The 15,567-nt window shown below is 43.1% G+C and overlaps 1 protein-coding gene across 1 annotated transcript in view; it reads right to left on the bottom strand.

The window, feature by feature from the left end:
- The window catches only part of LOC148342849 (SLIT and NTRK-like protein 3), a 31,564-nt gene that overhangs the window by 10,164 nt on the left and 5,833 nt on the right, over positions 1–15,567 (bottom strand). The window contains exons 2-6 of the mRNA XM_088311625.1: positions 12,746–13,045; positions 11,277–11,528; positions 9,842–9,957; positions 7,663–8,583; positions 5,001–5,220 (exon numbers count right to left, since the gene is read on the bottom strand). Of these exons, the coding sequence (XP_088167751.1) occupies positions 5,001–5,220; positions 7,663–8,583; positions 9,842–9,957; positions 11,277–11,528; positions 12,746–12,973 (1,737 nt within the window). The 5' untranslated portion in view covers positions 12,974–13,045. The remainder of the gene's footprint in view (positions 1–5,000; positions 5,221–7,662; positions 8,584–9,841; positions 9,958–11,276; positions 11,529–12,745; positions 13,046–15,567) is intronic.

Genomic DNA, 15,567 nt, shown 5'->3' with positions numbered 1-15,567 from the left:
AATTCATCCAAGAATGGGATGAGTCAGGAAGGGTAGCCGACATAAAAAAAAATAAAAATAAAAAATCATGCGAGTGATTACATCAAGCCAGAAATCGCTACATTCAGAGTCGACTGCAATCCTAATCGTCATGACCACACGGCGTCAAATCCGACGCAGACCGGGCTGTAAAAGAAAGTGGCGTCGCTCCGCGGGAATGCTAATCATTGTCTCTTGCACAACGCGGAATCTGAGGTAGACGGGGCGGAACAAACAAAGTCTCACAGCGCCCTGGACATAAACATGGAGGCAAACAACAGTGCCGAGCGACCACATGTCAGAGTCAACCGGAATGCTCATTTACGTCTCTGCATAGAGTCACATCGGAGATCGGGAAGGGAATCACAACACAGGAGAATCGCTCAGGATAATCTTTTCAGCCGCATTTTACAATCACACCTTTGCTGATTTTGATCAGATTTTCACTAATTCGATCCAATTATCAGGACGTGTGTACCTCACTTTCGCCTTTACCATGATCAAAAATCACTTTTGATACACCTCACACCACAAGATAATCAGTCAGGATCTGATAAAGGAGGCCAAAGTTTGAATTTAGGACCAGTCGGTGCGCATGCATCCAGATTTAGCCAAATTACTCTCGACGCAATGGGATGATCATTTACGATAATCTTGTCGTGACAGCCGATATTCAGGTTTTTAATCAAAATGGGGCGGGGCGTTGCTCAATTTCAGGCCTGATTAGTTGTCTGTGTGTAACATTGGGGAGGAAGTCTCACTTTTTAAACATTCCACACAGGACAATCTTTTATAGACTTACGATAATCAGGCCTTCAATACAAAAAGGTAACGGTAGCCAGATTATCCTCATGTGTGTATTCTCTTGTTGAGTTGAATATTTTTCCTAATATTTTGTATTTTCAAACTTTTGTTCTAGTTTGGCTCTCGTTAAGATGTCCAATCTTAAGTGTGGCTATAATTTTTCACGTAAGACCCCGTCCTCATCTATTCTCCGTCCTTCTGAAAAAAGTATCGGAAAACCCATTTTCAATTGGTTTTGGTTCCGTTTTTGACTGTGCTCGATGAAGGATGCTGAGCCAAATGCAACGCCTTCCCAATCTTGTTTCATTTCCACCGGAATCCCAACCAGCGTCATTTCCTCATTGCTCGACTGTCAAAGGCTTCCTCTCGTCAATTCTCCACGAGGTCTGCTTTCCCTTCCGCGACAAACTCCGAAGCTGTGAGCCTCGTAGCATCCGCCACCCTTTCGAACGGCTCTTGTGATTCAAACCTCTCGAGACCACAACAAAGCCACGCTGCTCGTGTTCTGCCGAGCTTTCCCAGTCCTCCAGAGCGGTAATCCCGGTCTCCTGGGTTCTTTGGCTACTTGAGCATCTCGGTCTCCTGGCATCCCATGCTCCGCTAGCGCATTCCCTCTGTTCCTCCCCTGACACATCGTCAGCGCAGCTCCCTCGGCGGCGTGAACGCGACCTGCAGCAGAATCGTGTTGAAATGGAGCCTTGCCGCAGACTTAATGGCTGCCAAACACCGGATACCCTGCAGTCCTGACGCCTTCCGCGTCAGTGCCTTGAGGTCCGTGGCATGATCGTCTTGAAGCACATGCGCTGGCCTCGGGGGGCCATGTTTGGACATGCATATGAATTTTTCAAATCAGACCCACACATGATGAGGAAAAACGTGCATCTTTGAGTTTTTGTTTTTTTGAGTTCCACTGGTGGGAAACAAGCACGTACAAATAATTGCTAGGTATCTATTTTTCAATGACTTTTACTTTAAGATTTGAAACGGATATTTGTACTTTCTACTGCTTACTTTGTCAAAAATAGCCATGTTATAGATTCTTCAACCTCAGGGGATGACGAGTCACTAAATATACCGTATTTACCAGACTCTAAACCGTTACCTTTTTCCTAGATTTTGAACCACACGGCTAATACAACAGTGCTGCTTTTCTGTGGATTTTTCTTTCACCACTAGGGGCGCTCTATAGTTCAGAAAATATGCTAAATGAATCAATTTTTTTTTTCTTTTCGGTCTGTTCTGTTTTAATTTGCAAAGTTGTTGCCGTGTTAAAAGGCACTGTTTTAAGAATCTGTTTATGTACCTTTATGTGCATTCACCGTAAAAATTGTTCAGTACATGCAGTGAACAGCAATTTTTTTTCAACATAGTAAACTGCGGCTTATAGCTTGATGCGGTTTGTATATAATTTTTTTTTTTTTCCCAAAAAAGAGTTGATGCTTACATACAGGTGCACACTATAGTCCGGAAAATACAATCATCTTTTCCGGACATATGATAGCCAAGCCTTAATTTGAAAGGCAAAAAAAATGATCATGTTAGGCCAGAATATCGCTATGCAAGCACCTCACTTTAATCATTCTTAAAATCGGGGAGGAAAATTACTCTGAATATACTGGATAATCACTCAGGATCATCTTAAAGCCTGTTTTGGAACATGTACAAAATTTCTTGGCGACAAGAAAACTGTTTGTGAACGTCTTTGCTACCTTTAACGAACCCTGACCAAAAACCGACATCTGCTCGCACGAATGGGATACCACCTTCGGAGATGTTCATCAATCAGGTGTGTAAGGGTGGTGGGGTGATGGTGAAATTCGAAACGATTATCGGGATGACTTTACGTTACTTTAGCCGCTGTCAAGATCGGATCGGAACGGTGACTCTAAATACACCCCCACACCACTGGGTAATTACCAAAGAAAATGTTTTGGTGAAATCTGACAATTGGTGTTTTTGCTGACTATGATTCCAAAGTCCAATATTTTCATATTTTGTCTTTTTGTATTATTCTCATTATTTTTATTTCATTTTGTATCTCGTTGAGATTGTCCAACGATATCTCCTGTTTTACAGGAGACGTTTGATCTCTCGTTTCTTAGCATATCCTCCAGAGAAAAAAAATAAAAAAGCACCAGAAAAGGGCCAGTCAATTTTCAGTTGGTCGCTTTCCTAAATCTGGTTCCTGAGACCTTGTTATCCGTCATTCGTTGTTTTCAAATAATCATCAACGTAATCAGTGCCAGGACATCGGAGCCTTGAAGGGGCGGAAACATCAAAGTAGCTGCAAATACAATAACACGGTCCAAGAGTCCGGCTTGTTTTGTGCTTTTCGTCAAGCTGTGAAAATATGACACGTTTTGGCAATGAGCGTGTTACTTTCTTTTAATCTGCTCGTCTGACGTGTAAAATAAATAAACTTAAGCGCATTTGTGTGTGTGCGTGTGTCGTAAACAAGCAGTCAGGAGCCAATGCAGGGTTTTTTTTTTTTTTCTCCTCACTGTCACTCAAGATAATGATTTGCTGAAAGCATCTTCCGCCGATTTCACACCAGTTTACACAACGTCCGAGCTTGACCGCAGTCCGGTGTGTGATCATTTCCGATAGACTCGCTTTCAAAACAAGACTTGCCATTCTGATCAAGTATATTTGCGATAATTCAGTTTGGTGTTGCCTGATGGGGAAAAAGAATGTAGAAAAGAAAAACGACATAATAGATGATTTTTTTTTTTGTTTTTTTGAGCTGATTACTTTGAATTCTTGGGTGGTTGTCAAGCTGAACAATCGCAATATTTAGTGGAGATTTTGCGAGATTAGTGGAAGTCCGGTGTGAATTAGCGGAAATCTTTCAAGGTTACTAGCAGGCTTGGCTAATTGTGAAATTGTCTCAATATTATAAAGGTGAGGTGACGTCTTAAAAAAAAATGTCTTCTGCAGAGGTGGGAGTCAGTCTCAAGTTGGATTTGAATGCAAGTCATTACTTGGTTCAAGCAAGTTGTGAATCAAGTCAGAAAATCTTGCTCAGTCAAAAGATATGCCGAAGTAATACCCCCCTCAAAAAATCACTGATAATACAAAAGCTAATTTATCTCTAAAAATGTATTGAACATAAAAATAAAACCGAAAAGCAACAATCGGGTTACACACAATATACACCACCTTTTAGGTGAGGGGTGGGCAAACTTTTTGATTGGCGGGCCACAATGGGTTCCAAAATTTGACAGAGGGGCAGGACCAGGACCAGATGGATGGAGTGTTTTGGTAACCTCACCTCATCAGAGAAAAAAAATACATTTAATTTTAAATGAAAGTGAACAAAAGTATTACAACAATATGTCTTTGAAAAACCACAGTATTTAGAAAATAAAACATTAACAAGGTTTATTCATTTAATTTTCCGGCGGGCCGGATTAAAGCGTTTAACGGGCCGCATGTGGCCGTAGTTTGCCCATGCCTTCTTTTAGGTTGTCTAAAATTTTGTGTACTTTTGTCACCACATTGTGATATGCACCGGGGGCGCGGCAACCGCACTACCCAAAACGCGCAACGAGACATAATATATCTACCAAATTCACAGAAACTCTAAACTACATTTGCCCGGCACCTAAATGAAGTTGCTCCTGTTTTACCAAAATAGGCCCCCCAAATCTGAAGAGCTGTCTTGGAATTTAGTGGCGATTTTGGTGGTTTAGTGGAATTCTTTTGAGATTTATGGAAGTCTTGCCTGATTTCGAGGAAATATTGCACTATTTGCAAAAATCTGGAGTGATTGTGAAATAGAAATTATAGGCATATCTTTTTTTTTTTAAATTATTTTATATTTTATGTTTTTTTACTATTCACCTCAGCTCTCATAAAATAATTGAAGTCTCATGTGATTTAGCTGAATTGAGATTTTTTGCAGAATTTCTTTGAGATTTTGTAAAATTCTTGCACTGCTTGTTAAAGAATTGTCTAGCAGTTGGAACCTTGCGGCATAGTTTTCAAAATCCCCTTCAATGTACTTTGCAAAAAAAAAAATTCTCATGATTTTTTTTTGTTTAGTTTTAGTTTAAGTTTAAGTTTAGTCGAATATTTTGGGGCCTTTTTTTTTTTTTTTAAATCCCAAAATGCTTCAAGCTAAGCAACCGACTGCACTCAAATGCCCACAATCTTCCTGCCAAAACGTTTCAACCAACCTGCACTAAGCCCGTGAGGTGCTCCAGAACACCTTCCATGGGAAGCTGCAGCAAGTGGTTGTTCCTCAGGTTGAGGCGAGCCAGGTTCACTCCGGAAAACACGCCCAGAGGAAGACTTCTTAAGAGGTTGGCGTTTAGGAACAAGAGCTGCAGGGAAGGCATGGAGTCCAAGGTGCCCCGGTCCATCTCTCGGATCTCGTTGTACTCAAAGTAAAGGTACCTGCAGGCGAATTGGAGAGGAGGATGAAAGAAGCATCTTAGAAACACGGATTCATCGGAATCGGCGTGTGTGTGAGTTTGTATTGCCGATTTTGGAATTTCTTAGGCGCGTATAATTTTGTTTTTGTCTTTTGTGTTGTGTGTGATATGTGTGCGTCAATGTGATTGCTGATTAAACTCATTACATGTTTTTTAAAAAAAGGACCCAAAAAAGAAAAAAAAAAAAAGTTTGCAAGTGGGTCGTTTAGTAAGAACAGCGGTGGGTAAATTGCCACTCTTCGCCTCTCAGCATTAGAATTACATAAATGAATATTTATGCAAATTGCCCGTACAGGAATTTGTTTTAATACACACTTTTCGCCCGTTCGCAACAGCTGATTGCTGTCAAAACACAACGCACGTGTGTTTGTGTGCATGCGTCACCTTCCGTGCGTGACATCCAAAAGTGGCAAGCTGGCTGTATCGTCACGTTAAATTAGGGATGAGCAAGTGCACGTGCTCAAGGGCCACATCGGATTTTTAACAAGGACCAATGGGTCATATCCTTAATAGATGAGGTAACAAATTAAATAAAATAAAATCAGAGTGAGGGAGTGAGTGGGTATTTGGCTGTCTGTCTGCTTGGACGCCACCTGCATGTAAGGTGGAAATTTTGTCTACGCCCTTCGACGGACTGGGCTTGACATACTGACGGGAACTTATATATCGATATATGTGCGTGTGTTCTGGTACGATATTAGTAAATCTAAATGTTACGAATGAAACAACAAAATGAATGCGACAAACATCACATGAACTCTGATTATGTAAATGCTCAGTGGGTCGGTTTAAAGAATGCAGCGGGCCGTATGTGGCCCACTGCCTACATTTTGACCATCCCCATGTTAGATTACACACGGGACACCATCAATCTTTAAGGCCTTTCCAAAATCGATAATAGTACTAAGAGTGAACTTAACACAAGTTCCGAGTAAATCCTTTTCCTTTGCTCGCCAGCCAGTTAATAGAATTCTGCTGCTGAAATGAGGCCTGCTTTAAAATTAATTAGCACTTGCTCACCCCAGAGTATTGGACTACTGTTTTTCTTTTTTTCCAAGGTCCAGTCTTTCCTCTTTTTAAATATTAAAGATGGATAACAGAATAAATCTAATTAGTGATTGTAGGTGTTTGCCGAAAGCGTCACCCGAAAGTCTTCCAATCCATTTTTTATATGCCGTCATCACAGGGGGGGGGGGGGCGATGAGCTGGAGCTACTGACGCCGACTTTGGCCGAGAGGCAGGTTATAGCATGGACTGGTCGCTGTTCAATCGCGGTGAACATATGGACATACTTTTAGACTAATTATGCTATTTTTTGACATTAAGGACGTACTTGATAAGTAGGTTTTAGAATATGGGAGAAAGCCGGAGTGAGGGAGAACATGCAAACCCAACACAGGAAGGCCTTAAAGCCAGAGCCTCCGAACGGTGTGACACATTTCAAGGTTTTAGCCGTGTCAAGTCAATCTCCAGACCTAGACACTACAGAGAGTGCATTTTTCTAAAGAGGAGACTTCAAGGGAGCGACAAAAACCAAACCACCGCCCCATGCATTTTCTTTTGGACTGGAGCTTGTCCCAGCTGACTTCGGGTGGGAGGCCTGCCAGTCAATTCCAGGTCACATTATAGAAATTCACATTCACACCCGGGGACAAGTTAGTCTTCAATGACCCTCACAGGCAGGGTTTTGGAACGTAGGAGGAAGTCGGAGGACCTGGACAAAACCCACGCAAGCGTATCAGTGTCCGATAATAATGTTGGGCCCGTATGGCACTCTGTTGGGTCACCAGTCCGGGCAACTGACCAATCCAGTTGAGATTTCATAAAAATGATGAGGAAATCCTTGCTTTTATTCGATACAAAAAAATTGAATGCACAGAAATAATATCCTCTGAATGTCTAAACTATGAATCCCTGCAACGGGTCATATTTTGTCACCTCTATACAGGACAGTACCATGTATAAGGCTTAACGTTGGACCTTGCACATGAAGAACTTGCAGAAGTGAGAACCAGAACTGTGAGGTAGTCGTGCTAATACTAGCTTGCTGTGCTGAATGACAATCGAGCAAAAGTACGATTTATCCCAAACGTTAAAAAAAAAAAAAACTGTTTTCCTCAGGAGTACATCTTGACACCTTATCAAGGCGTTTGCATGCATATACTGTCCAAAGCAAACATTGGTTCATTTCTGAGTTGTCACTCACAGCAGCCTTGCACCTCCGCTTGAAGCCTGCCACCAGGCAGTGTGACTGACTATTGATAGCCTGCAAGAGAGAATGGCCGGCTTCCCTTTCAATCAAGCGTCAGTCAAATGCTAATCGCCGAACAACCTCTCGGCACAGTGAAATTAATTTCCCCGTACTTGTAAACAAACCTCCAAATATGGAGTCACGACGTCGTACCTGAGATTCTGCAGCCCCAGAAACATGTCGGGGCTGAGCCTCTCCAGGTTGTTCCCGTTCAGGTACAGGCTCCTCAAGCTGGTCAGGCTGGAGAAGGCGCCCTCCTGCAGGTAGGAGATGCGGTTGCTCCCCAAGTGCAGCAAGTCCAGGCTGGAAAAGTTCCAGAAGTCGGTGCGGTAGATTGCCTGGATCAAGTTCCCGCTCAGGTACAGCTTGCGTCCGTTGAGCGGTCGCGGCGTCAGCTGCGACACGTTGAGGAATCCATTCTCCTTGCAGTTGACGGTCAGGCCCAGGTCGGTGATGTGCAGGTTACACGTGCAGCCCAGCGGGCAGATAATGGGAATGGGCGGCCGGGTCTGGTAGCCCGCCACGGGGGGATTCTGATTGGGGCTGCGGGATGTCGGCGATGTCCTGGAGGGGCGAGGCCTCTTGGTCGGCCGTGGGGGTTTCTCCCGGTCCCTGCGCTCGGCGGAAGATGACGAGGACGTGGAAGAGGGGTGAGTGTTCTGACGGGAGCCGTGCACCATGGAGGAGGGTTTGGTCGGTCGAACCCGCCCCGGGTGGGGGTTGGGCTTGGAATTAGGGGGCAAGTGTTGAGGCTGCGTGCCCCCGGAGGCTCTACCGCCTTCCGCTTGCAAGTCTTTATCCGGGAGCTCAGCACAAAGCTCCTTGCGAGGAATCTCCCTCAAGTCCTTGCCATGAAGGTGGAAGGGGTACTCGCAGGTAACATCGCCCACCACGGCCGTGTAGGGGATCTGGCCCAGCCACTGCTGCAGCTGCACCGCCTCACAGCCACAGTTCCAGGGATTCTCCTCTAGCTGGATCTCCATGAGGGAGCGACCCACGTATTCCAGGGTCCCGGCGTATGCCAGGCTCTTTAGACGATTTCCCCGCAGGTCCAAATGAGTCAGCGACACAGATCTGGAGCAGAAGGAGGAGGGAGGATGGGCCAAGTTAATGAACGGCAACTGGAATTGCTGAGAAGTCTGATGATGAATGCATCTTTTTGTCAACACCAAAGCGGGGGACACACAAAAGCCCGATTGTCGGTTGCCTGTAAAAGATGATCCTGAGTGATTATCCTTTGGTGTGGAGTGTGCTACACTGTCAGAAAAAAGGGGACTTTTGGGACCCTTTTGGGTTCTCCAAGCTACCACCTTTTGTGAACCGTACAGGGTTCACAATCATACCCTTTGGTAAGAAGTACATAAATGGCTCAAACTGGCACAGTTTTGCTACCTTTTGTGAATACCTTTCAAAATAACCTACTGTTGTACAGAATGCAGTGCAATCAAATCTAGATCAGGGATGTGCCACTTAATGCACTTCAAACAAACTGTCGACGGTTCGTTGGTGTTGTTTGTGTGCTTTGGTACTTTTGTCACAAATCATCAACATGTTACATTTAGTTTGAATGAATATCTTCACTAACTGTCACATTAAATTTAAGTTGCAGCCCGTTCACATGATAACATAACTATGACTGAAACAGGTATAGCCTGGTTACTTCCTTTGAATCCCTCATCTGCATGTTAATAAAAGATAAAAAAATCATTAACTTGAGTGATCCTCAAATGCCACAAAAGCTTTAATTGTTGACATCTTGAGTTCTTCTTCTCTTAAAGAGATATGTGCTAAGTTATGTCTGTCACCTCCTGGTGAACCTTGTTATTTCAGCACAAAACTGATCAGGTGTGGTAGGGGAGCTTTTTTTTTTTTTAGAATGTTGCCCAGCCCTACATAGGCAAATATGTACTTTCCACCTACATAGGGTACAAATATGTACCCTACAAATGATACAAATTGTCCCGATATCAGCAAACAAGTGTAACAAAAAATGAAACACTTAACTCACCCCATGCCACAAGACAATCACACAGGAGTATGTTTAAAAAAATAAAAAATAAAATAAAACTCTTAATTGCTCAGGATAATTTTTTTAAGAGACACTTAACCCGCACTAGAGGATAATGGCACCGAATCGTATTTAAAATAAATAAACAAATCACTCCTTCAAACTTCCCTCGCCATATGATAATCTGTTCAGGATTACCTTTTCGAGACGGACAATTGGGCTTTAGCTGACTTTGACAGGAAGAGAAGCAAAAATTGGGCCAGGTTGTCGGAATGCGTACCCTGCTTAAGAAAGCCTCGTCATACGTGAAATCAGATCAGTTACCTGAAGAGATGCGCAGGCAAGACGGGGATCAGGTTGTCGTTGAGGATGAGAACCCGCAGCTTATACAGGAACCTCAGAGCGCCGCTGTCGATGCGTTTAATCACGTTGTAGTCGGCCTGCGAGGGTGGGCGGCAGAGGTGAGCGGTCAGAGCCCGCACGGACTTCTCTGCTCCCGTAAACACTTTCAGAAGCACTGAGTAACATTTACAACCTAATTCTAATATTTGTTCCGTCAAACGGAGCAAATATCCCTTGGCAGCACGACTTCGAGTTTGTTTGTGGATGTCAGATTTTTGTTGGTCTCTTAGATTTTAGCCTCATTGTTGCGTTCCAATTTAATCTTCCGACGGCCTTCGGAATCAGGAGTGTTGCGGAATTGCAATTATATTAGAATTTGGAACATTTCTTTAACCCAGTCCTTCTCAAATAACGGGGTGCGGTGTGATGCTGCGGAGGGGCGCGTGTGATCTTTGGGGAACATGCTTTTTTCCCCCGCCGTACTACAATAAAGTGTAATTGCAGATCCACTCCAGTAGTTGGCAGTGGCGCTGTCGTTGGCTATTGTGCGCAGCGAGTATTAACGCTACGGTGTAGGTTTTTTTTTTTCAACGAAAATGCTATTTATAATTGCGGCGGGGAGTGGGTGGTGGGGTGGGGGTGGGAATTTTGTCTTCATGCTAGGGGGCCGGCGTAACAGAAAATAATTAATAACCAATCAGAAAATTTCCCTCACAGGACTCGATGACGTGAGCATTTTTCTGTCCTCTGGTTGGTCGGAGCAAAATCGCTCAAGCAGCCAAACATGCGGCCTATTATAATCTATAAAGATTTGACATTTTCGTTGGTTTAACTCTGAAAGTTCTGAGTTGACCAACGGTTCAATGGGAGACTTGGCTCACTGCACCGCTTAAGGCTCGGTCGGGGTTAGACACCGATCAGTCACAGAGCTAAGATTCCAATGGGTGATGTAAATGCTTTTATGGTTTACCCAGGTGTCAAAGAAACCTGTAGGCACAGGAAAGGAGGTTTTTCATCTCTCATTCTCACGATAGGTAAACATCTGTAGCTTGTGACCTGCATATGCGCAGATGGTTAACTCTGGTGTCTGCAGGCTTAGGAGGAACAAAGACAAGATTGATGCCTGGAGGTTCTGGAGTGTAAAATGATACTCTGTGACACTATGTCATACATATTCAAGAAGTAACATTATTCATTCTCCATGTTGGTTTCTGTTATCACGATGTGGTATTCAAAAGTGGAATGAGACGGTCTGCCACTGGTGGGCGGAAATGTGTTGAGCGTATTAGGCATGAAAAGCCGCAGCGACTCCATTTGGCAAGGCAAGAAGCGAGGTTAAAAAAAGGAAAAAGAAATCTCCAGGGGAGATTCTAGCACTTGGGCCACCTGCTCGCCGGCGACTATTTCAGCAGCCTACCTGAAGGTACTCCAGAGCCTCCAAGCCGGCAAAGGTGTCATTCCTGAAGACCTCCAGCTTGTTCTCGTGAAGGTAGAGGCGTCGCAGTTTGGCCAGGCCGTGGAAGGCGCCCACCCGGATGTCCTGCAGTGCGTTGTTGCCCAGGTTTATCGATACGGCGTTGCCAAGGTGCTGGAACCCGTTGCTATAGAGACGCCTCAGCGAATTCCTCTGGAGGTTGAGTTTGAAAGGGCGGACCCACGACTGTGACACCTGAATGAGGCATTGGTGATTTGATGAGTCATCTCATTAATTATGCGGGCTTAGAAGTAAGCAAGAATGAGGGAGGGCGGGACATTACATATGGGGTTATCACCCCAGTTTGGATATCACTGACCTACTCTACCACAGTAATAAACGTGTACATTTGGTACGGACGATGCGCAACTGATTCCTCGACAGGTGAGGGTGTGTGGAGGGTTGGAGCGGGGATGACGAACCATCTCGAAGATGGACCAGCCAACTAGTTGTGAAAGGAGGGCCCTCTTCATTTGGAACGGGGTAAAAACAAAAAACGCATGCTCTATGGGGTTTAGGTTCAGATTTTTTCTTGGACAGCCTATAATCTTTCATTTCTTGAAATATATTTTTTAAAATAATACAGAATATCAGATAAAAGATATTTGATGGAGAAATACAATAAAACCTTTATGAATATATTAAACACATTAAAAAAAAATCCAAACATTCAGAAAAATATTAGAAAATAATTAAAAATATGAGACAATATTTTTTTTTAATTATAAATATTAGATATAAATACTAAACACAAAATACTTGGCGGTGGAAGGAATACTTCAGTAAGGAATTATTAAATGACTCTATAATTATTTTTATACAATCAATTAATCATTTTGATACCTTTAAATTAAGGTCGAAATCATTGAAATTTCAGCCTCTCAACACTAAATGTTCAATGATTTAATGTTGTTCTCCGTGAAAGAAGGCATGTTTTGTGATGAATCAAAATATGACATTTTAAATCATCTGTTTTTACTTTGAATAACAATGATGAACATTTTTGTCCATTTTCTGACATATTGCGTGCCAAACCACTGATTGAATCTTAATCATTTTTCTCGGTGTCTTTTCTGCACTGTCAATTTCAAATAATGCCCTGATTTTCAATAAACTCAGGGATATTAAAACATGATCAATTATCAATTAATTGCTAAAAGAATCAACAGATTAATCACATCATAAAATAATTGTTCGTTGCAGCCTTACAAATATTATGAGGAAAGTTTTGGAAAATAATACCGGTTAAGAAAATCCCCCAAAAAATGGAAATAAGAAAATCTTAGAAATTTTCACTATAATAACGTATGATATATCATGAAAAAATATTCTTTCCAATATCTTTAATTAATTTGAAAATGTTTTTACATTTTTTTTTTTTTTAATAAAACAAGTCTGTGTAGTCTCCCCACCTGGCTCCCGTTGGTGAAGCCCCGCCCATCGCAGTGCACGTGCAGCACGCCTTCTTTAACCTCGCACGTGCACGGCTCGAAGCAGGGCTCGTCCACTTCCTCCTCGGAGTTATCCACCAGGGGGGTGTGCGTGGAGGTGGGGGTGGGGGTGGGGCCGCCGTGCGACGCCCGGGCCAGGCCCGCCGCCGCCGCGCACCCCAGGGCCACGGCCAGGGTGACCCACTGCATCCTCGGCGCGCTGATTCTCCCAGCTCAGCTCAGCTCAGCAGCCCGGGGCGGTGGCCCAGCGTCGGCCCCTCACTGACGTCCATACGTCGCATCCAACGCGACAAGGACACAAACACATTTAAAAGAGGGCAAACAGCAGAGCGAGGCAGCTCGGGATGAATCAGATTGATGATGCGTCACGAGCATAGCCAAGCGCACAATGCAAGTTAGATCACAAAGAGCGAGACGCCCCGGGGCTTTTAGGGGCGGGAGCGGGGAGCCAAAGGAATAACGGAACCGGAGAAAGCTAATCGGACGTATGGCGGGACATCTGCGAGACTTTTTGATAGAACACGCTAGCCTCGTCAAAACAGAGCCTGGTGCGCACGCGTGGGCTGAAGACAACGCTCGATTAAAACGAATCAAATACAACGGTTCCTTGAGATTTGGGCTGAACAATAAATTTCAAATCAACATCGCAATATGGTAGAACACAGTTTTGAAATCGCACAAGCTACAATTTAATGGGGAAAAATGCTTCATTTCAGTCGGTCAGAAAGCTTAAACATATACAGGACTCGTATATATCCAAGTGTGTGTCTAAAATATGTGTGTGCTTGTTGTGGATGTATCAATGGTGGGGGTTCCAGGCCTTTGCTGGCCTGACATAATAAAAAAATCATGATCATATTCTTCACATTGATGTCATATTATTTCCTAGTGTTGAATTTTTCGGTTAGAGTTTTTATCCAATCAGAATTCCGCTAGCTCGTGTTGCCAGGCAGATTTCATAATGCCAGAAGCACGCTCTATTCGTTCGAGGCCTTCAGATACAATCGTTCGGCGTCTGTTCTGTGCCTCAAGGGGGCTTTCAGAGTTGATAGACAGTTGCGATAGCCAATCAGATCACGAGTTGGTTACAGTGAGCCTTCTCGCAGGCCTTAGGCTGAAGGTGATGAACGCATTTTGTGATTGGTTACCCACTCGTGAGGGGGCAGCGCTATGCGGAATCTAGACACCCGGAATTCGAAAATCTTAAATATATTCTTACTTTTTTTTAAACCTCAATGGCTGATAGAGGGGAAAGTGTGGATTTAATTGCAGATACACTTGCGAAGCCATTTTCAAGTCGGACTTTTCTTGAGAAGCTAGGTCATCCAACACTTGCTCAGAAGTGCGCAAGTGTCTTTGTTTATTATTTGTCCAGCTGTGGTGTCATAAATGATGGTATTAAGAGGGGGATTGATTCGAAACAGACTAAGTTGGACTTCACTGAAGATCTATGTGTCTTCTATTACCTGTCTACATGCATTGCTGCACCGTTTTTGTATCGATAACTATTGCATAACGGGTAACAAAACTTCCACATGGATGCTAGCCCACCTTGCTATGGAGTTTCCCCATTGAATTTTAAGGTAGCTTCGGCTATGTGGTTCTTTTAAATACGAATCGTGTGATTCTTTTTCTTTTATGTTTGATTTTGGTCTTAATCCTGCCTCCTTTTCTGTTTTGGCTCTTGTTGTTTCGCATCACGTCGTTCTGTTTAAATGGCTGTACTGACGCAAACAACAAAAGGCAAACACGTGCACCCGTTCACCTGCGAATCATATTTTATAATGTGCTTTTTCCCTTTTTTTTTTATTTTGGTGGGGGGGTTCGAGAAGAGTCATGAATATATTCATAGGCGTGCTCAAATGCCTGCCGAAGCCGAAATGTCACGCGTGTGTTGTTTTTAATGTATGCAATATGAATATGGGCAAATGCAAATGGGATTCATAATGCTTCCGTCTAATGAACTGCTCCATTTAATAGCACGAATGGCAATCAGGGAACAGAAAACGAGAAGAGGAAAAGGAGAAGGGGTCCCGTCGTCTATGCCTCATCCAAGACACATTTTACATTCCCAAAATGTCACGGCGCCAAGCCAAACAAAAATGTCATGAAAAGTAGATACAGTCAGCCGTTGTCTGTTCATGGTTTGCTGTGCATTTTTTTTTTCCTGTGGAAGCAATTCCCACAAAACTTTGGAAAAACTCAGATGAACGGCAAATTTCAAAGCAGATCCAGATCCATGAACGGACCAATAAAATGACAGCGTTAAAACAGTTTTATATTTTTTTTTCCCCAGTTTTTTTTTTTTTTTTTGCAAGATTGCATTGGTTATTGCTAGCAAGTTTGATTTTGTTTTTTGTTTTTTTTTAAATATTCTCAGTCTAGTTTTTGGTTTTAGAATTAGTTTTAGTTTTCTTTTTTAATAGATGGAGTATTTGTCAAGTGCAAGATAAAATAATTAAAAAAAAAAATAATATTGCGTAATAAATTCACGTGAACTACAATTTACAAGGGGCTGCTTGACCTTGCTTCTTCTGTACGGTTAGTTAGTTTCTTTCATCCCGCACGTTAGTTCCTATTAGTTAGTTCCTTTCAGCCTGCATATTATTTCCTTCTGGCTAGCGGAGCTGTTTTGACATCAGCAAATGTAGGGCGTCCACATCACTTGACTCCGACTATCACCTTGTCATACAAATCCATCAACAATGCTCCAGGCCGGCCATTACATGAAGAATAGCGCTGACTTCGCTGTCGACGACGCTGTTGACATGCAACTATATTTA

Source organism: Idiotropiscis lumnitzeri, chromosome 1 (genome assembly GCF_059441095.1).
Source record: "Idiotropiscis lumnitzeri isolate Australia: NSW breed Sydney's pygmy pipehorse chromosome 1, RoL_Ilum_1.0, whole genome shotgun sequence".
Lineage (NCBI taxonomy): Eukaryota > Metazoa > Chordata > Actinopteri > Syngnathiformes > Syngnathidae > Idiotropiscis > Idiotropiscis lumnitzeri.
Note: the sequence above shows the minus strand (reverse complement) of the source record. Positions and strands in the feature narration are given on the sequence as shown.